At 42.3% G+C, this 21,123-nt stretch overlaps 1 protein-coding gene across 2 annotated transcripts in view; it reads right to left on the bottom strand.

Annotated features, from left to right (window-relative positions):
• Positions 1-1,480: 1,480 nt before the first annotated feature.
• LOC106588340 (phosphatidylinositol 4-kinase beta) overlaps positions 1,481-21,123 on the bottom strand; it is a 29,026-nt gene continuing 9,383 nt past the window's right edge. Inside the window, exons 1-11 of one of the 2 annotated variants that reach the window (XM_014177221.3) lie at positions 9,234-9,384; positions 8,209-8,436; positions 7,774-8,007; positions 7,540-7,649; positions 5,833-5,937; positions 5,535-5,658; positions 5,315-5,428; positions 4,944-5,095; positions 4,559-4,691; positions 4,186-4,306; positions 1,481-4,043 (exon numbers count right to left, since the gene is read on the bottom strand). In XM_014177221.3, the coding sequence (XP_014032696.1) occupies positions 3,862-4,043; positions 4,186-4,306; positions 4,559-4,691; positions 4,944-5,095; positions 5,315-5,428; positions 5,535-5,658; positions 5,833-5,937; positions 7,540-7,649; positions 7,774-8,007; positions 8,209-8,436; positions 9,234-9,248 (1,518 nt within the window). In that variant the 5' untranslated portion in view covers positions 9,249-9,384 and the 3' untranslated portion in view covers positions 1,481-3,861. Of the gene's footprint in view, positions 4,044-4,185; positions 4,307-4,558; positions 4,692-4,943; positions 5,096-5,314; positions 5,429-5,534; positions 5,659-5,832; positions 5,938-7,539; positions 7,650-7,773; positions 8,008-8,208; positions 8,437-9,233; positions 9,385-21,123 lie in introns of those variants that run through there. The other variant, XM_014177220.3, reaches the window with a different exon arrangement.

The following is a 21,123-nucleotide window of genomic DNA, read 5'->3' on the forward strand; positions in this document are numbered from 1 at the left end:
CATTGTCTACAACCACATTTTCAAAGTCAAGATAAGTTTATAATGCTGTGTTTTCTGAAAATCTATTGAAAAGTGATTTGTCTGTTGTTCAGTTTAAGGCTACTTACACGTGGGTGTCTGGTCCTAGAACCTTTTTGAAATGATTTATTTATTTAACTGACTTACTTGCCTAGTTAATAAAGGTTAAGAACAAATTCTTATTTTACAATGACGGCCTACCCCAGCCAAACCCTCCCCCAACCCAGATGACGATGGGGGAGGGTTCGCGATCGCGGCCGGTTGTGATACAGCCCGGGTTCAAACCAGGGTCTGTAGTGACAGCAGTGCCATAGATCGCTGCGTCACTCGGGAGCCCTGGTGTGTTCTCACCAATGGCGTTCTGTATAGAGGGTCCATTTGAGGAATTTTGTAAGGATATTACAGCAGAATTTTTACTTCCAGTACGCCTACATGGCTTTCCGACTGTCTCTTGTTTTCAGCCTGAGGAGATCTGGGCCACCGTAGTAACAGAATTGTTTACCTCCCTGACCCTCACACACACCTAAAACACACGTATGAGCTCCCTCATTTATACTCGGGCACATACACTTGTAATGTCCATATATCATCATGTTATAGTAGTTCAGTTAACACACTAACCAGGTGTTGTAGCCCTGTGGCCTTATCAGGACTCAGGGTTAGCCTTGCTTTCCACAACCACATTCCGAATGTCAAGAAAAGTTTGTTAGATTTTTGAATTGATGAATTTTGTATAAATGCAATGAGTGGAATTTAATTTAAATCTATTCCAGTTTACTTTTTTTATTTGTATTTTTTTTACTTACCGTAGGCCTAGGTATACACGGGCGCCAGCTACAGATGCTCATCTCTGATATTGACCCCTCATGATTATGGACTCTAATTAATAGGAGCTGTTTTTCTTGATTTAAGACAAACGCTTCAAGTAGCCAAAAATGTCCAAGTCCAATCAAGACCATGTTTGTTGGAAGAATTCAAAGTAGTTACAACTGTAGAATTAAAGTCATTGGCTGAGTTTACACAGGCAGCCCAATTCTGATTTTTGTTCACTAATTGGTCTTTTGACCAAAGATATTTTCAATCTTTTTCAGAGCTGATCTGGTTGGTCAAACGACCAATTAATGAAGGATCAGAATTGGCTGCTTTACACAGTAGCATCAGCACTGCAAATGATTAGGACCACTGTAAAAGAGCTGTAGAGGACATGTCATTAAATTTGCTAAAATAGTATTCTGTTCTCCAATTCATATTCAGTTGATTACAATATAGCCTGCCATAGTGGCATTCCATATTAAAAACTGAATTAACAAAGTCTATCCTTGATGCAACTGAAACAAATCTATTGCAACACATTACTAGTTTACTGTGTGTATATGTAATCATGTGACTTGCATTTTATTCAATTATATATCCAAATTCCCCCTACAATTTATCAACACATGTTAAGAAAACCAAGAAACTATATTTTTAAAACTTTCCAATTTATTGGAGTCATGCATTTAGTCAACATGATACAAGGTTCATCTCTGTACCATGTGTATGAAAAGTGAAACATATAATTAGCAAGATTAAAATGGTAAGTGTTAGCGTTCTGATACAAAAGTGGCCAATATTTTTTCCCCTGTACATTCTAAATGTCTTTAGTATCAAGGACGAAGGACTTGTTAATTTAGTCGAATAAATGCTTTGCTTGGTGTTAGCGATGGACCAATTCCATGTCTCTTTGAGGGCACAATGTTCAGAACTTGAAAAGGGCAAAAAACTTCACATGTAGAGCAGAAATGTTTCTGTTCAGAACAATAGTGTGATCTATACATTGTCTGAACACGTCTGCCCTGAATATGGACAAGCATTTAGCTGGTGTGACACTAGACAAAGACAATTCTGCATCTCCATGGTTCTGAATGGGAGAGAACATCAACTGGGGTGTGACAGAACCCACTCCGGTAAAGATAAAATGCACTTGAGTTATTTACATTTTATAGAATGTTAGGGTTGGAATAAATGAAGGGAAAGGCAATGAAAGTAGTATTTACTAAAGAGTAAGCAGGAAGTGTGTAAAACTTTTGATAAAATAAACTTCCTGGGTACATGACCTGCACACCTCTGTCCTAAATGTTGCACTGATAAAAGTTATGTCTCAAGGCATTGGTTTGCTCACAGGAATCATTTTGGAGTTCTTTGTAACTTTTGCTATACACAAAAGCCACCCACCAATGACACAGCTTTCAAACATAAGACATAAACAGGTAATATAAGTTATAGGCTATCCCAGCATGTAGCTTTTCAAACAGCTCTCTTAAATACATGTGTTTGAGACAGCAAAAAACAAATCGGTTTAGTAGAGTATCATAAAAAAACATTCACATATCAAGGAAGTTGACTTGTGATAATGAGCTCATACTGTTCAAAATAAGGAGAAATAAAGACAGAGGAATGAGATCATCACTCCCATTATTTACATAGTCTGCTCAAGGACAACCCTCTCTGGATTGGCTCGAGTTAGTCACAGGAATGCATCAGAGCCAACCAGAGAGGGACGTATTGCGCATTCGTTAAATATGCAACCTTAGTTAACGTAACATACAATAATAATGCGCTAACATACACATTTAGTTAGAGATGAAAGACAAACATTAGTGGAACATGTTTTGCATAAATCCATTGCAATTGTTTTATATATGTAACCACAGGTAGCCATTTTGGTTCAACATAACTGTCAAGTGCACGAGGCTCATCACAACGCTAGCGTTCCTTCAAGTATGGTGGTTTTAAGAGTGACACTAGCAAAGCAAAGCCCTACATGATGCATGTTGGCATGACACAGTCTGTTGAATATACAGGCTGTCATGTGATGATCGACAACGGTCTCCTTTTTATTCATGGTATTTCTATTTGTAACACTAAGTACAGATGTGCTCTACTGGGTGAGAACCAGTTGTCCGAAACCCAGATTGAAATGAAACTGCTCCTTTTAAGGATGGGAAGAAAAACACATACAACCAGCAGCTTTGCTGCATGCTTGGACCCCTAAGAAGAGACGAGTTGGTCCTAGTTCAAACTTCCAGTTCGAAATTTAAACATTGTTCAAAACGAATCAAACTCTTTATTCAAGAGTTGTTTTTCTGACAGATAACACTCATACACCCATGGTTTTTAATAGTCCTTCCCCCCCTCTCTTTGGGCTGGCTCATTCTTGATGACCACAGGATTTTCAGAGAAGGGAAAATGTCCATTACAAAACCTGTCTTGTGCTTTCTTTGAGAATCCACTATATGTAAGGACAAAGTCCATTTTGCTCTAAGAACAACGGAAAATAAGTACATATTCGATATGTACCTCTGATTTGCTCTTGCACAGTTGTCCATTCTGAGAAAACGCTTCTTGGCTACTCTGAATTTAGACCACACCCTCTCCCACATTGCCCCTCCCTTTTTCAATGAAGTACCTCCTCCAATATTGATACTTAATCCGTTTCCTGTGTGATTTGTACTGTGCGTTATGCCTCTCCTTTTTTAACAGTCAATGAGGTAAGAGTCCTATGGACAGGAGGGAGGAGGTGCAGTCTCCCCCTCCACAAGGCCAAAACAAGGAGGGGGGGGTATAAGTCTAAGACAAAGAACATATCAAGTTTGCAAACAAGTCCTGTAGTACTAGTCTATACAAGTCCTGTAGTACTAGTCTATACAAGAGTCCATTTTCGTAGATGTGCTGCTATGGCAAGCCCATGTTTGAGTCCATATGCACATGTTCGCCACCATCTGTATGTGTGTGTGTACACGATTGCTTGCTCTCCCATGTGGATGTCTCATGTGGTTGAGTTGTGTCTCGGTGTTGAACTGTTCACATGATGCCGTTGGTGAAGTACTGGAAGCCGTCGTAAAGCTTGGTGGTGATGGAGCGCATGGAGCCATCCACCATCTGCTCCACCAGCACCTGTAGCTGCTCCTCCGTCAGGCTCATGTGGAAACGCTCCTTCAGGTAGCGGATGGTGCTGGAGCCATGGAAGCAGGGCAGGTGAGAGCCTGGTGGGGGAGGAGAGGGGAGACGGGAGTCAGGAGTTGTAATAGCAAGACCATAAAGAAACCAGACACAGGGCAGAAAGATCATGTATATGGAAACAGCGACACACTGACCATGCTAATATACCGTTTTAGCTAACAGTACCTTGCTGCATGATCTCCACTATTTGGACCACCTTCTCCATGTGTTTGCGAGCAGCTATCAGGCCCTGGAGCATCAGCACCTTGTAGTAGTTGAACATGTCTCCATCCAGGCCTCCCATCACCTGAGAGAGAACCACGGACAACAGAGTTGACTTTTTACACATGCAAAACCGACAGGTTGTGTAGATAACCAGCAAACTTGATGTCGCTAATAGCATCTAACACACCAACAAATGTGTTTATGTAGTGAACATTGTGAGATTGCTAACTCAATTGTTAGGCAGCTAGCTGTATGAGCAATGCCACATTGCTTTCTCCGGTTTCCAGTCATGTGACAATGCACATTCACACGCATTCTGATTTATTGGACTCACATCCACAAATTCGCTGGTGAGCTTAAAAGCAGAGGTCTCAAAGCCCAGGTTCCTGGGTGAGCTGGACAGGATGAAACCAAAGTCAATGTGGATGATGTGGCCCTCAGAGTCCAGGAGGATGTTGCCATTGTGTCTGAAGAGAGAGAAAAGAGACGAGAGAAGGGGGGAGTGAGTAAAACATATAGGAATACAGGAGAGGGTGGGATGTGGTAGTTGATATCACACCATAAAAGCGGTGTTTACACAGGCAGCCCAATTAAAAATCGGCAAAATATCAGAATTGGGCTGCCTGTGTAAACGCAGCCAAACAGGCTCAACGATGCAGGAAGCTGCGAGGGGAAATAGAACATGGGAGTAATAGTGAAACTAAAGGAGGGCTGCCCACCTGTCTTTAACCTGCAGCAGGTAGCAGATGAGACTGTAGCCGGCGCAGCTCTCCACAAAGTTGCGCTGGGCGGTGAGGAAGGCCTCGGTGGTGTAGCTGCCGTGCTCCTGCAGGAAGTAGTCCAGCAGAGACAGCTGGCTCTGCTTCCTCACCTGGAGCACAGACACAGCACTCCATTAGAAATGGCAACCAACACGGTATTCCGTACAAAACAGCCATTGATAATAGTGCAGGATCAAAGTGTTACTTATATTATCAGAATCTTCATCTCAAGAGGGCAGTCGTACTGCATCACATAGACAAACAACTTGGGCAGCTTTGTCATGATATTTCAAGTGGGGTCCATTTAATTTAAAACAAAATGTGCTCACCTGGTGCAGAGAGACAGCGTTCAGCACGGGCTCGATCATCCCGCTGTCCGATGACATCACCAGGATTTTATAGGGCTTGATCCACAGGGGGACGCGCTCCTGCTCCCAGATGGACTGGAGAAGGGGGAGAAGTGGAGCGCATTAGCGGGTGAATGGTAATAATACATTATTATTAAGAGCATTTCTGTGGAATGGGACTCTACTGTGGAGGGTCACGTACCTGTAGCTGGCTGAGCACCTGGAAGGCCAGTAGCTCCTGCCTCAGGTCGTCCCCACACTTCACGATGACCGACAGCAGCCGCCAGTTTGGCAGGTGACCGTACGGGGAGCCCTCCCTTATCCGCCTGAGGGATGGAGAGACAGCGGGAAGAAATAGTGAGACACAGCAAATTACTTGACTATGCCACAATGTGCTGTTCTTCGCTGCACTAAGTGGGATAGACATGTATCGTCAGGTGGGATTGTGTAAGCCCATCCATGTGTGTCCCTTCTATTCATTCTATGTGCCAATCACCCACCTGACTTTCTCCTGCCAGGGCTCCTTGAGCGCCACAGCGGACGGGTCCTCCGGATCTTTCCGGAACGTGGTGGGGGTGTGGGCCAGGTTCTCTGACAGACGTCGCCTAAGAAAGAAACATGCTGTTGTAAAACCTCTATCCAGAACATAGTGATGGACCCAAATACATGAAACTATAACAAGCATTGCTTGGAATTGGGCCGGAGCACCATACCGGATCCTCACATTTTTGGGGAACTGTCGTCTCCTTTAGAAAACAAAGTGGCAAAAAAAAGCAGCAAATCACACAGAAGCGGCAAAAAAAAAAAAAAAAACAGTTGATCAAAGTGGAGGATCGGCATTGAATAGTAATGGAGAGTGTGCTTTCATATCCTGATTCCTATTTGTTCGAGCTTATTTGACACTAGTCTCTGAATCCGGTGTATGTGTGCCAGTAGACTGTTAGTTTGAGAATGCGCCAGCCTGAACACCAGGATGCGATGTTCAAAGTTGTCAAATGAGGGTTCTTATGGTCATAAATCCAGGAAATCATTACATATCAGCCCTGATCAGAACTATGCCTACCGTTCAGCGCGTATGTGTGCTGTGGATTATCTGTGTGTGTGGAAGTGGGCCATTGACCAAGGAGAGAGAGAGACATTTCAGCAGCAGTTGGCCTATAAAATAAGGATAGACTAACGAAATAGCCAATTGAAAACATAATTAGCCATGCTACAAGCTATTTCACTAGTTAATGCGAAGGCCTATAGCTAAAAAGTAAGTCGTTGACTCAGCCTTTCCACCAGCAATGTTGAGAAATAAACCGAACACCGTTATTTAAAAGCTGCGATTCCCCTCTATTAAACAGTAGGCTATGTAATTCCGACGTTAAACATATTCTAAGAATAGCCTAATTGACAAATAGCTCCCTGGAAACACAGATATTTTAGCCTTAAGGTTATAGAAAAACATGTGTTAGTTAGCTACCTTACTTTGAAGTAGCCTACATTATCCATTTTAACGAGGGAATAATTCTAACAAGACAAAAGTATTTGGTTGTAACGTTGCAATATTTGATATCAAGGGTGGTCAACCGTCCTCCGAGAGCGCTTCTGGGCGTGCAGGCTTTTGTTCAAGCCCTGCTGTAACACGCCACATTGTAGCCTAGACATCAGCTGCTCAGCAGGACGTTGTTAGGCAGACTCAGGTGTGATTCAGGGCTGGATCAAAAGCCTGAACAGCCAGTAGCTCTCGAGATGGAGGGTTGATCACATGCGTTTTATACAGTAGCCTTACAGTGCAGTTATTTTACTTTGTGGTGGGGGGGGGGGGGTTAAGTGCCTTGATCAACGGCACAACGGTAGGAGATAGGTCTACATGGGATCAGAGACCAGCAGCCTTCAGTGTCAATGCCACATTTATGCTGACTTTTTCCATGTAGGCTACAGTGACGCCACCAATTATTGAGCACGGAAACTTGGTTAAAAAGTCATGGGAAGTCCTGGAAAAGTCATGAAATTCCATCGGTCAAAATGCGTATGAACTCTTAACAGTGAATAATCAGAGGTCTCTATAACATAATGTCATTTGGGAATTTCTGTGAACTAATCTAATGGACGGACTTGAAAACAAAAAGACAGCTCGCTCCTCTTCCATCCCAAGTCAAGCAAGTCTTGAAAGAGAAACTACAAGCTAGCAGAGCAATTCTAGCTGACAGTGACCCCTGTACCTGATGTCGCCGGCGGCGATGAAGATGGGCTCCTTGCTCTCCGTGCTGGTGATGCTGTCCACAGAGAACTGGGAGATGTTGTCACTGCTACTGGTGTGGCCTTCTGGGAGCTGGAACCATAGAAGGACCCCAGGGTTCTAGTACATTCAAATCTGATTCACTCCTACACCCTTGTCATCAAAATGTGATGGAAAGTCACAAGGTGCCACAATGTGGTTCCCCACGGGTACCTACCTCCACTTGCAGCTCGCCGATGTCGTCCACGGCCCAGGCCTCGTCGTCGTTGTCGTAGTTGGGCACGGTGGAGAAGCTGCCGGCGCGCTGCTCGGCTGTGATGCCAACGCACTCTGGGAGGAGGTTGTCTGCAGAGCGGGCGCTGCGGATGCGCGTCTCCGGAATGCGCACGGGAATGGCGGACGTCTCAAAGCTCTCGCACTCCAGCACCTCCACATAGATGATGTACGGGGCCTGAGAGGAAGGTGAGAATGAAGGAGGTCAGAGGTCATACTTAGGGAATAGAATTCTAGAGCTATTTTTTTAAATGCACATTTAACCAGTTAGTCCCACTGAAAGAGCATTGGGGCCCGCTCCATTTAAACTCCAGGCACCTCATTAAATAACAAAATGAGTTAACTAAAAAGGTTTTAAACTACTCGGCCTTCTAGTCACCTTGTCTTTGGAGTTGAGCACCACGGCCTGTGTGTGGGGCACACGCACCACGTGGTGGTCGAAGGCTGCAGTGGGCAGCCAGACGCGGGCGGGCAGCTTGTGGTTGAGCACTAACAGCTCTGAGGTGAGCTGCTTGGTCTTCTGCTCCTTGGTGGGCAGCGTGGCCAGCCGCTTGCCGATGCCCATCAGAGACTTAATGAACTCCCTCTGTGGCGTCAGGCGCAGCGGCTACAGAGAGGAGAGAGGTTAGAATCTAGATCAAAAGACATGTCTTTTTTGTGTTTTGAAAAAATTTACAGCAAATGACAAGTGGCACAACTTTCCCCAGGTCCTTCCTTCAATGACTACTCAAATGAGAGGCTGAGAAAGGAGGGAGGACAAAGATGGTACAATGAGAAATGAAAGAGGGATGTTTTAGGAGCAGAATCAGAAGAAAACCAAGGGAGGTATAAGACTAACACATGGCCACAGGGAGAAACAAGCAGATAATGGAGAAGTTATGTCAACACGTTGCAGTACCACATACTAGCACTAGGTGTCAGTATCACATTGGTTAAAATGAGAGTTGAAACACATATGCCAAACTAGCTCTGGGCCCTTTGGAATGTTTAGTCACCCCTTATGGTGTCCAATATCTTCATATCTCAAGTACGAACAATGTTCAATACCATTACAGTAGGTCAAAGTACAAATCTAGGAAGTCCTTTTTTCTACAGTCCACCATTAAAGTGGAACAAACAGCGTTTTAGCTACTTTGCAGATATTATGATTGTCTCCGTTTCATATCAGTAAAAAAATATCAAATTCCCAGTTTATGCTACAAAACCAACTTCATAAAGAGGTTTTAAAAATAGGTTATATTTGAATCAACATTCCATGATTGTACACTAAGGCATTGTTGACAGAATAGATGGATGCAATTCAATGCATGATGAATATAATTTCACCAATCAGCTTGTAAACCACAGTTGACCAGGTACATTGTTTGGTGCCGCCATTCGGGATGCACTGTTTCAATGACTCACAGACGCAGGTGTCATTTGGTTAGCTAGCAAGAACTAGAACGACTGTTATCCAGTTAGCCAGAGTGAAGTTGCGAACGCAAGAGATACGAAATTGGAGTAGATGGCGTATGTGTCCCAGAGCGCAGAATAACTGATGAATTTACGAACGCACTACACCCGCAATATGACCGTGTCAGTAATAGTCACGAATGCACTGGATCAGGGTTTCCTGCCCCCCCCCAGTGTATGTTTAGTTTTTTGACCTAGCGCTACACAGCTGTTTCAAATAACCAACTCATCATCGAGCTTTGATGATTTGAAACAGCTGTGTAGTGCTAGGGCAAAAACCAAAACATGCAGCCAGGCGGGGGCCTCAGGACAGAGTTTGGTAGAGCTAGCCAACTTTAGTCAGTTAGCTTAGATGCTTGGTTGAGACAAGTATGCATCATAGGCAGGCAAGCTACAATTCCCCATCTTGCTCTGGCTAGCATTAGTTGTTGATCTTGTTATGCAAGAGAGGAGAGAGAGATTTCCTTTTTATGACTATTTTACATTTTCCCTTCTCTGAAAATTCACAGTCCAGTTCAAAGTGAATTATGTCAGGCCTGATTGTAAATGCCTTTACATAAAGGTCCACTGTCGCTCTGATTGGCTTTGGCGCAACGGTCTGCATAGACTCTGGTCCTGGACAAGACAAATGTTTTTATTAGGTTTCATTTACTGCAGTGTCTATTAACTGTCCAAACGCACAAATTCTATATTGCTATAGAATTTTCATAAATGCCCTACTCTACGTAATTCCCAAACATTCTAAGAATGAATGAAAACGTGAAACTGACCATAAGTGCTTTATGTCAGAATTTTTTTTTTTAAGTGTCATTGTTCCTGGGAGGGTGTATATGAACAGATTTTATGTTGCTAAAATGCTGTCAGTTCCACTTTAAGGCTACTTTAGAATTAGATAAAACATCTCAATCACAAGGCTACTATTTTCTTTTTTAAACTTACTTCATTTTTAGTTTTATGGAAACAATGAATTAAGCTCCAATTAAGTAGTTTAACATATGGGACAGTTCAATGTTTTGTTAAATGACGTAAATGTTAAGATACGCACCACAGATATTGAAATGAGCGAGAGGCAAGACTTCGCACAGTTATATCGTGGTAGCCAGGCAACCAAAACCGTGGAGAAGTTGAGCCTCACGCTTAAAATGTGCTTAGATGTTGAGGAAATTGACCCACTATGCTGTTTACTTTCTGCATCTACGTCATATCGCTGAATCTACCTTAAATACCAGGTAGGCCTATTTTTGCCACAAACTACTACCAGATTGGCATGATTGTTGCTTGGAAACTACCAAGTAAAATGGGTAATTATGACTGACCTTGCATGTGACACTGGAGCTTTCCATTCAAAATCTTCCCCTACTATCCTCTCATTCGGTACAGGCTACATCAGGAGACTTTACATTTAGCGGTGTCTCCTCCAATTTTTTGTTGGGGGAAAACCTGAAGCAAGTTATCCAATTAGAGGGAAAACAACTCAAGGGATTGAGAGACCGTTGCATATTAGTACACTACAAAGAAATCATGCCAAATACATACACTAGGTAGTATGCTGGTTGGTGTGGACATTGAAACAGAGCCTAGAGGTGACATTGGTTAGGCCTATTCAAAACTACAGATTTTCCAGGATGAGGAACCCGTATTTCATTTCTTTTCCTTAGTCTTTTTGTGTTGACAAGCAAACCAAATAGCTTCCTTTGTGTTCTACTTTTGTAGTCAAATATCAAAATGCCTTTCCTGTGAAGTGTCTTTTTCTGGACCATGACCAAACGTCATGACTTCCTAAACATCACTTCCGGAGTGGACAGGACAGTCTATTGAGGAAGGGTTGCTGAGTGTTACTGGGATCTGATTTCCCCATTTAAAACAGATTCTGGACCAGTGCTTAACAAGGCACAATAATTAATTTGTCTTCCAAATAAATAGTGTCTGGGTAACACTTCCCAAAACGTGTCCTGGATTCCTGTTAAGTAGCAGTTAGCATCATGAAAATGGAGCAGGCCAACGCTGGCAGTGCTAGCCCACCTGTGTTTTTATCCATCGAGATATGTTTTTCACACAATGAAGGTGTGACTGGAAAATGGGCAGGGATTTGTCTGCCCAAAATGCACCATCATCAAGCAGTTTAAGGAAGAGATTTTCTGGCTGTTAGCTTGGCTGCGAGAAAAGGATAACTTGCTTTCTAAGTACACCGACCTTGCTGTAACCCAGGAAAACCGAATGTCAGATCTAAATGCCACCTATAGCAAAGCTGTCAATGAGTCGGGCAGCGTTGATCTGTCCCAATCCAACAGATGTTAAGGTCAATTCCGTGGCTGGACACTCACAAGGCATAGGAGATAGGGGAGGCAGTCTGGCCACCCTTCATATGTCCGAGAAGATCCGTTCCAGCTATCAAAAAGCTAAGCTGTTTTAAAAAACACCCTTGTTAGCACAGGGAAGAGAATAATTATCTCTAGCCCCCTCCCGTGCTACTGAAGGGGCTTGGAATGTTTCAGCCGACTCTTTGCCCTGAACGAGAACCTGAAGAAATGTTGCAATGACAGAAATGTCTCTTTTTGTGACAACTTCAACCAGCACTTTTTAAAAAGAGACGGGATTCACTCTAACAGCAGGGGTTCCAGGATCATTTCCAGCAACATTGCAAACTGTTTTAGAGACTGATGGACAGGGTCTGGTATTGCTCCAGTTCTCCCTGTCAGAATAAGCAAAAGAGGACTTGGAAATCTTATAAACTCCTGTAGAAATGGAACTATGGTTATTGTTAGTAACCTAATTTACAGTATGTTCCTTTAACCTCACTAGGGTAGGGGGCAGCATTCGGGAATTTTGGATGAAAAGCATGCCCAAAGTAAACTGCCTGCTACTCAGGTCCAGAAGCTAGAATATGCATATAAATTCGTAAATTTGGATTGAAAACACTAATTTCTAGAAAACACTCTACTCTAGTTTCCAAAACAGTTAAAATAATGTCTGTGAGTACTGATATGGCAGGCGAAAACCTGAGGAAAATCCATCCCATAAGTGCTATTATTTTGAAATGCCTGTTTTTCCATTGAAAGCCTATCCACCATACAAAGACTTATGACGCAGTTCACAATCCCTATGGCTTCCACTACATGTTGCCAGTCTTAAGGCATTGTTTCAGGCTTTTACTCTGAGAAATGAGGGAGAAACACCACTTTCAATGAGAGGACAGTGGAAATTTCCAGACACGAGTCCTGTGTGTGACCGGGACTGTGCCTTTGTTTTTCCTTTATTGACGAAGCTATTGTCCGGTTGAAATATGATCGATTATTTATGACAAAAACAACCTGAGGCTTGATTATAAACATCGTTTGACATGTTTCTACGAACTTTTATGGTACTTTTTTGGATTTTTCGTCTGTCTGTTGTGACCAAGCTTTGTTCCAATGGATTACTGGGGGAAAAAAAACGCACCAACAAACAGATGTTTTTGAATATAAAGAGGGACATTATCGAACAAAACGAACATTTGTGTAACATGGAGTCTGGGAGTGCAATCATATGAAGATCAAAGGTAAGTGATACATTTTATCGCCATTTCTGACTTTTGTTACTCGTCTACTTGGCTGGTTACTGTTTGTAATGATTTGTTTGCTGGGCGCTGTTCAGATAATCGCATGGTTTGCTTTCGCCGTAAAGTCTTTTTGAAATCTGACACCATGGTTGGATTAACAAAAAGTTAATCTTTAAACCGATGTATAACACTTGTATGTTTCATGAATTTTTATAATGAGTATTTCTGTTTTTGAATTTGGCGCTCTGCAATTTCACTGGATGCTGGCCAGCTGGGACGGTAGCGTCCCACCCCCCTAGAGAGGTTAACTTCACCTTCTAGTGGTTCTAACGTTAATCATTTGGTTCTTATTCCATTGGTTACCTCAAGGCAGATGCCCCAGGGACAGAATATGAATATAGCACTTTCAAAAAAATGTTAGAGCAATCACAAGTAAAACCTCCCATGTGAATGACCTCATTACTGTGCAAAGTTGATTGCATGTTCCTCACTGAAACATGGCTGTAATCATACTGTAGTGCCGCTCTTATTGAAGCCTCCCCCGTACTATAGCCTTTCATACGCTATCAGAAAAAGGAGGGACAGCCTCTATTTTTACTAACGCTCTCAGATGTAAGGACATTTCATTTTGGCAACTTTGGGTCTTCTGAGCATCATGCTATACTGTTTAAAATGTCAGCCACCAATGCTGGCCATAACCCTGTATAGGCCACCAAAGCACTGCCCCACTATCTTAACTGATTTATCTGAACTATTTTCTATTGTCCTTGAGAACTATGATAAAAATCATTGCGTTGGGCAATTTTAACATTCATGTTGACAAAAGAGACTGACTCCAAGGCCATTGAATTTATTCATGTTTTGAGCTCTATGGACATTATCCAACATGTTACTGGGCCCACCAATAACCACAGCCATACTCTGGACCTGGTTATTACCAAGGGGCTTTATATTGACATATCCTTTATTGTATCTGATCACCACTGTGCATGTTTTACTACCTTGTTGCCCATAGCACAGTGTAATACCTAACGCATTAAGAAATGCTTTCCTCTCTGAAGTTGCTACAGACTGAGTGTATGAACAATACTTCACTTGTTCTGCCTACCTCTTGTGATTTAGTTGATCACTTTAATAGCAAATTAAGAGCAACCATTGATGCCATAGCTGAAAGAGGCCACACCAAACAGAGAGCTCATTGGATGAGTGAGGAAACTAAATTAAGAGAAATTGCAGAAAGGCAGAGCAGAAGTGGAGAAAGTCAGGTCCATTATGATATTCTGAGAGAGCAACTTGGCATACAGTACAAGTCAAAATTTGACACACCTACTCATTCCAGGGTTTCTTTTTTTTACCATTTTCAACATTGTAGAATAATAGTGAAGACATCAACACACACACACGGAATCATGTAGTAACCCCCCCCCCCCAGAAAAAGTGTTAAACTAATCCAAATATTTTATATTTGAGATTCTTCAAAGTAGCCACACTCTTGGCATTCTCTCCTTTTTTTTGTTTTTGAATTTATTGTGTAGTAAATATATTTAAGCTTTTATTTATTGTATGTAAAACACATTGCGTTGCAAGCCATGTCTGAAATGTGCTGTATAAATATAGCTGGATTGGAAACAAAACAGCTGACGCATCATGAAACTTGGTTGCTGCTTGCTGAAACAAGCAAGATGTTCTAGCAACACCTCCCCTCCCCCCCCTCCCCCTCCCTGCAGCACCAGCACATGCAGTCAAACGAGAAAAATTAAATACTAAATTGTTGGCTGACCAAGTGATTTGACCAATCAATAACCGTCATCCAAAAGTCTATGACCTTCACAGTCCTAGTCGTTGTTGTTCTACAGTCGGGGGTCAAATATATTGGCACCTATGCACAGAACCAAGAAAGTATATATTTTTTTATGAAATGGCGATTTTTCACTTCAAATTTGTTTGGAGGCAGGTGATTCTCAGTTACTGTAACTTCTCAATTATGGTAAGTTGCAAGTGCCTACACAGTAGAAATAGTAATTCAATCAGTTTTGAAAAGAGAAACAGAACATTCTGCAACATTGCAAAGTGCAAGGGTGTCAAAATATTTTGACCGCAACTGCAGACACATTTTAAAGAAGTGAAAAATGTCATGCTCACGCTGATTGTTTTTTCAGTGCTTAATGACACAAAAGATAATGGTTTCGCTCTACAACGCGAAGCATTTCAGGAGTTTAGCCTAAATTAGCAATTAGTCGTAGGATACCTTCCGGAATGTACCTGTAGAGTCAGTAACTGCTCACCCAATAGGCCTGTAATCAAAGTACACATTGCTGATGAGTTGGGGATAGAGTTGACAGGGAGGCTTGGTTACCTGCAAAACACAAGGTGCGGCAGAAATGCATTATCTATATGCATGGACGTCAGCAATAGAGCAGACGTCCTTTGCACCTGTAGTCCAGGTGATTGTTGAACACATGGCCACGTGTTAGAATACTATTGCGTAAGGCAGAGCTAACCTGGTGACAACACATAGCTTCTCTGTACTAGTTTATCTTATAAGGAAGTCAGTCTAAAAATGTACAACTGATTTTACAGCAGTCAATGTTGAAGCATCTGCCACCAAAATGTCTATTTTGAAGTAAATAATGCAACCAATCCAACTACACTGAACAAAAATTAACACAACACGTAAAGTGTTGGTGCCATATTTCATGAGCTGAAATAAAAGATCCCAGAAATGTTTCATACGCACAAAAAGATTCTCTAAAATGTGCACAAACGTGTTCACATCCCCGTTAGTGAGCATTTCTCCTTTGCCAAGATAATCCAGCCACCTGACAGGTGTGGCATATCAAGAAGCTGATTAAACAGCATGATCATTACACAGGTGCACCTTGTGCTGAGGACAATAAAAGGGGAGGTTTTGAGGAAGTGTGCAATTGGTAGCTACTTTGAAGAAACTAAAATATATTTTGATTTGTTTAACAATTTTTTGGTTACTACATGATTCCATGTGTTATTTCATAGTTTTGATGTCTTCACTATTATTCTACAATATAAAAAAAATAGTAAAATAAAGAAAAAAAACCTTGAATGAGGTGGTGTCCAAACTTGCACACTGCGCATTCAAAGAGTATTCAGACCCCTTAACGCCCCCCCCCCCCCCCCCCCCCCATTTTGTTACATTACAGCCTTAATCTAAAATTGATTAAATCTGTTATTTCCCCTCAATCTACATACAGTACCCAATGATGGCAAAGCAAAAACAGGTTTGTAGAAATGTTTGCACATTTATATATATATTTTTTTACTGAAATATCACATTTACATAAGTATTCAGACTATTTACTCAGTACTTTGTTGAAGCACCTTTGGCAGCGATTACAGCCTAGAGTCTTCTTGGGTAAGACGCTACAAGCTTGGCACACCTGTATTTGGGGAGTTTCTGCCATTTGTCTCTGCAGATCCTGTCAAGTTATGTCAGGTTAGATGGGGAGCGTCACTGCACAGCTATTTTCAGGTCTCTCCAGAGATGTTCGATCGAGTTCAATTCCGGGCTCTGGCTGGGTCACTCAAGGACATTCAGAGACTTGTCCCAAAGCCACTCCTGCGTTGTCTTGGCTGTGTGCTTACGGTCGTTGTCCTGATGGAAGGTGAAGCCGTCGCCCCCAGTCAGGTCCTGAGTGCTCTGGAGGAGGTTTTCATCAAGGATCTCTCTGTACTTTGCTCAGTTCATCTTTCCCCTCGATCCTGTCTAGTCGCCCAGTTTTCCTTCGCTCTGCAGTCCAACTCATCCCAAACCATCTCAATTGGGTTGAGGTCGGGTGATTTAAAAAAATTAAATTGTGGAGGCCAGGTCATCTGTTGCAGCACTCCATCACTCTCCTTCTTGGTAAAATAGCTCTTACACAGCCTGGAGGTGTGTTGGGTCATTGTCCTGTTGAAAAACATATATACCCACTAAGTGCAAACCAGATGGGATAGTGTATCGCTGCAGAATGCAGTGGTAGCAATGCTGGTTAAGTGTGCCTTGAATTCTAAATAAATTACCGACAGTGTCACCAGCAAAGCACCCCCACCTCCATGGTTCACGGTGGGAACCACACATGCAGAGATCATCCGTTCATCTACTCTGCATCTCACAAAGATACAGCGGTTGGAACCAAAAATCTCAAATTTGGACCAAAAGGACAGATTTCCACTGCTCTAATGTCCATTGCTCATGATTCTTGGCCCAAGCAAGTCTTCTTATTGGTGTCCTTTAGTAGTGGTTTCTTTTCAGCAATTCGACCATGAAGGCCTGATTCACATCGTCTCCTCTGAACAGTTGATGTTGAGATGTGTGTTACTTTAACTGAGGTGCAGTTAATTGCCGATTTCTGAGGCTGGTAACTAATGAACTTATCTTCTGCAGCAGAGGTAACTCTAGGTCTTCCTTTCCTGTGGCGGTCCTCATGAGAGCCAGTTTCATCATAGCGCTGTATGTTTTTGCGACCGCACTTGAAGAAACTTTCAAAGTCCTTGAAATTTTCCTGATTGACTGACCTTCATGTCTTAAAGTAATGATGGACTGTCGTTTCTCTTTGTTTATTTGAGTTGTTCTTGACATAATATGGACTTGTGCTTTTACCAAATATGGCCATCTTCTGTATACCACCCTTACCTTGTCACAACACAGCTGATTGGCTCAAAAGCATCAAGGAAAGAAATTCCACAAATTAACTTTTAAGAATGCACACCTGTTAATTGAAATGCATTCCAGGTGACTATCTCATGAAGGTGGTTGAGAGAATGCCAAAAGTGTACAAAACTGTCAAGGCAAAGGGTGGCTACTTTGAAGAATCTCAAATATAATTCCATGATTCCATGTGTACCATTTCATAGTTTTGATATCTTCACTATTATTCTACAATGTAGTAATGAGTTAAAAAAATTTAGAAAACCTGGAATGAGTAGGTGTCCAAACTTTTGACTGGTACTTTTATATATAAACTACAATCATTTGTGTAAAGCGACAGCTGCATCTATAGTTAAGCTTATAATGTATTTTACATTTAATACCACTCCAAAATGTAAAAAAAAAAAAAAAAAAAAAAAAAAAAAAAAGGAGTTATCCGAATCCACCACAGTGCACCAGCCCAGCAACTTTGTTGCCAAGACTACGGGACACACACACACACACACAAAGAGGGTAGTAGTGAGGCGGAGGGGGCATGCTGGACACTGACAGCTAAGCCCAGACTGTAAACAAAAGCACCGTTATGCAACACCCACCCAAACTGCACTGCGGGGGCGTCCCACTCACATTAATGCGCGGCTCAAAATGGTGGACATACCCTGAGTGTTCAAAACATTAAGAACACCTCCCTAATATTGAGTTGCACCCCCCATTTTTGTCTTCAGAACAGTCTCTTGCTTGCCGTTTGGGTTTTTATGCTGGGTTTCTATACAGCACTTTGTGACATCGACTGATGTAAAAAGGGCTTTATAAATACATTTGATTTGAATTCGCCAGGGCATGGACTCTACAAGGTGTCGAAAAGCGATGCTGGCCCATGTTGACACCAATGCTTCCCAGAGTTGTCAAGTTAGCTGGATGTCCTTTGGGTGGTAGACCATTCCTGATACACACGGGAAACTGTTGAGTGTGAAAAAACCCAGCAGTGTTGCAGTTCTTGACACAAACCGGTGTGCCTGGCACCTACTACCATACCCCGTTCAAAGGCACTTAAATCTTCTCTTGCCCATTCACCCTGTGAATGACACATAATCCGTGTCTCAATTGTCTCAGGGCTTAAAAATCCTTCTTTAACCTGTCTCCTACCCTTCATCTACACTGATTGAAGTGGATTTAACGAGTGACATCAATAAGGGATCATAGCTTTCACCTGGGTTCCCCTGGTCAGTGTCATGGAAAGAGGTGTTCATAATGTTTTGTACGCCCAGTGTATTTCACAGCATTCGTCTTTCTCCTCACTGTGCTTTGTGTCCTGATGTTTTTTCCCCCTCACTGATGCAATCCAGCCAGAGGCCAAGTAAAAAGAGAAAAACCTAGCTATTCAATTAGGCCTATATCAAGAGCTGTGTTTGAATACCCATACTAACATACTGTATACTATATACTCAATTAGTATATCACACACACACTATTAGTTCATTTTAGCATCCTATAAACAAACGGTATCCTTTCAGCTACTGTAATGATATGCGGTTTGTAAGGATTGCGTAGCTAACAAATTGTCAGCCAACATAATGCGTAACATCAACTTAGTTGAAAAGTCATTACCTTATTACATTGCTCAACATTTTCTTAAAAGCAGCAAATGTATCCGCTCTCGTCGTACTTTTACTGTATAGTTTCAGCCATTCTCTTATCTGAAATTGTTGTAAAGCCACGCCCATTTCCTGGAGAATTGCATTATGGGCCACTGCTTGTATACTTCGAATTTTGGCAACTGTAGTACGACATCCGGGAACTTTTGGCATACTAACTATATCCATACTATGACCAATAAGCCTACTACATAATCATTTTGTCACAAATAGTGCGGTTAGCATGAGTATTTGAACACAGCTCAGAACTAACAAGACAGCGAGTGAAGCCTTATCAATAAGGACTATCAGTACAGTATTTATCAAAGCAAAATGGCCTGCTTGCATTCCAACTAATGATCAGTTTCTAAACCCAGAGGCGCAACACTGCGAGACTTCCGGGAACGCTTGCGAAGCAGACCGGGGTTTGGCAAGTCAATGGGAGAAGTAAAAAAATGTATCCTTAATTATTCATTTTCTCAAACGCAAAATATAGATTCAAGCAAATGTCTTAAGTAGCGGAAACTGTCATTACTATAACCTTGTGAAAGTGAGACTGACACGTTTTTAATTTATCAAAAACATTATATCGAAGGAGTGCCTTTGATTTGACGGCCTGCACAAGCACAGTTCAGCACGACAGGGATTTCTATTGGAGATGCAGTTTCTGCCCAGCTTTGCTAATACATCCTAAAGACCAGAGTCAATAGAGTGATGCGCCCTTGAACTCCTTTATGGTGTTGGTTGTGTTCTGTGGATCGTTATTGGGCTCCCCCTGCCCTACAGGAGTCTTCACAGAGCACCGACATGGATCACTGAACATCCAAAATCCCAGCGGGAAGGTTTGATGCAGGCACAACTGGCAAAGGGAGAGGAGGAAAACAGAGTGAGGGACAGTGAAAGAAGGAAAGGATATTAGCTGAGAGAGGGCGGGTTAGGGGATATTAAAAAAGGATGCAAAAAAACCAGGAACAAAACAAAGAAAAAAGGCAGCAGAGCGAGAGAGACTAGAGGTAAAAGAGGGAACATTGGAAGTAGGGAGAAACACATAACACAGCAAGATGTCGGAGTCCACTTGCCCAGAAAGTATATAAAAAAAAAAAAAAACATTTAAAAGAAGGGGTGGAAGTGAGAGGAGAGTAAAATGTATAAAAACGAGAGGGAGTGTGACCATCTCTCTGCTCTGGTTCAGGACATTGTTCCGTCTTTCTCATAAAATAACTGATCCCCTGATGAGATGGAAGAAGGCTGCGAGCCAGATTTCAGTTCAGACAGTCAGCCAGACAGAAAGGCCAGAAAGGGGAAGCCGATAAACACTATCCCTGACATTCTTTCCCTGTGCACTCACAAGGAAACCACACTATTTGATAGTATCTCTTCCAACCAAGAGGCATGGCTTTCATGTGGTTTACCACAAGGCCCATATCCCTGGTCAACACTGACAAATCCTGCCTCAACACACAAACATACTCGCAATAGCATATGGTAAACAGTCGAATATCAGCAACAATAGAAAGTGACCCATTTTTACAACAAGCTCTCCAGTCGGGAGGGACTCAAACTCACTCTGACCTCTGACACCAGCTGCAGAGCAATCTGGCTGAGAAGTCCAGCCAAAAAGAAGAGGGAGGAGACTGCACGTCCAAAACAATAGGGAGGGAACTCTGGAGATGTGGGACAGATGCTACCTAACACCACCCCCTTCTTTATTAGTTAGACTGAGGGTAGTCTGGCTAGAGCATAGAAAGAGCTGGAATAGTGCTCCTGAAGATCCAAAATGAGTAAGCCTGTGTCCCAAAGAATGTTCCATTTTGACAGAACAGTTTTTCCACAAGTAATATTATTGGGAGGCATGGAAGACAATGCTGTAAGTCGCAATCAAACGCTGCACCTGCGAATAAAAGTCTTGCCGACCTGCCACGATCCAGTGTATTTGAACAAAATGTAACTTGCTGAATCCCAGTGTTATGTAGGACACACATCTACTACTGACACACAGATGGAGAA

Source organism: Salmo salar, chromosome 27 (assembly GCF_965601325.2).
Source record: "Salmo salar chromosome 27, fSalSal1, whole genome shotgun sequence".
NCBI lineage: Eukaryota > Metazoa > Chordata > Actinopteri > Salmoniformes > Salmonidae > Salmo > Salmo salar.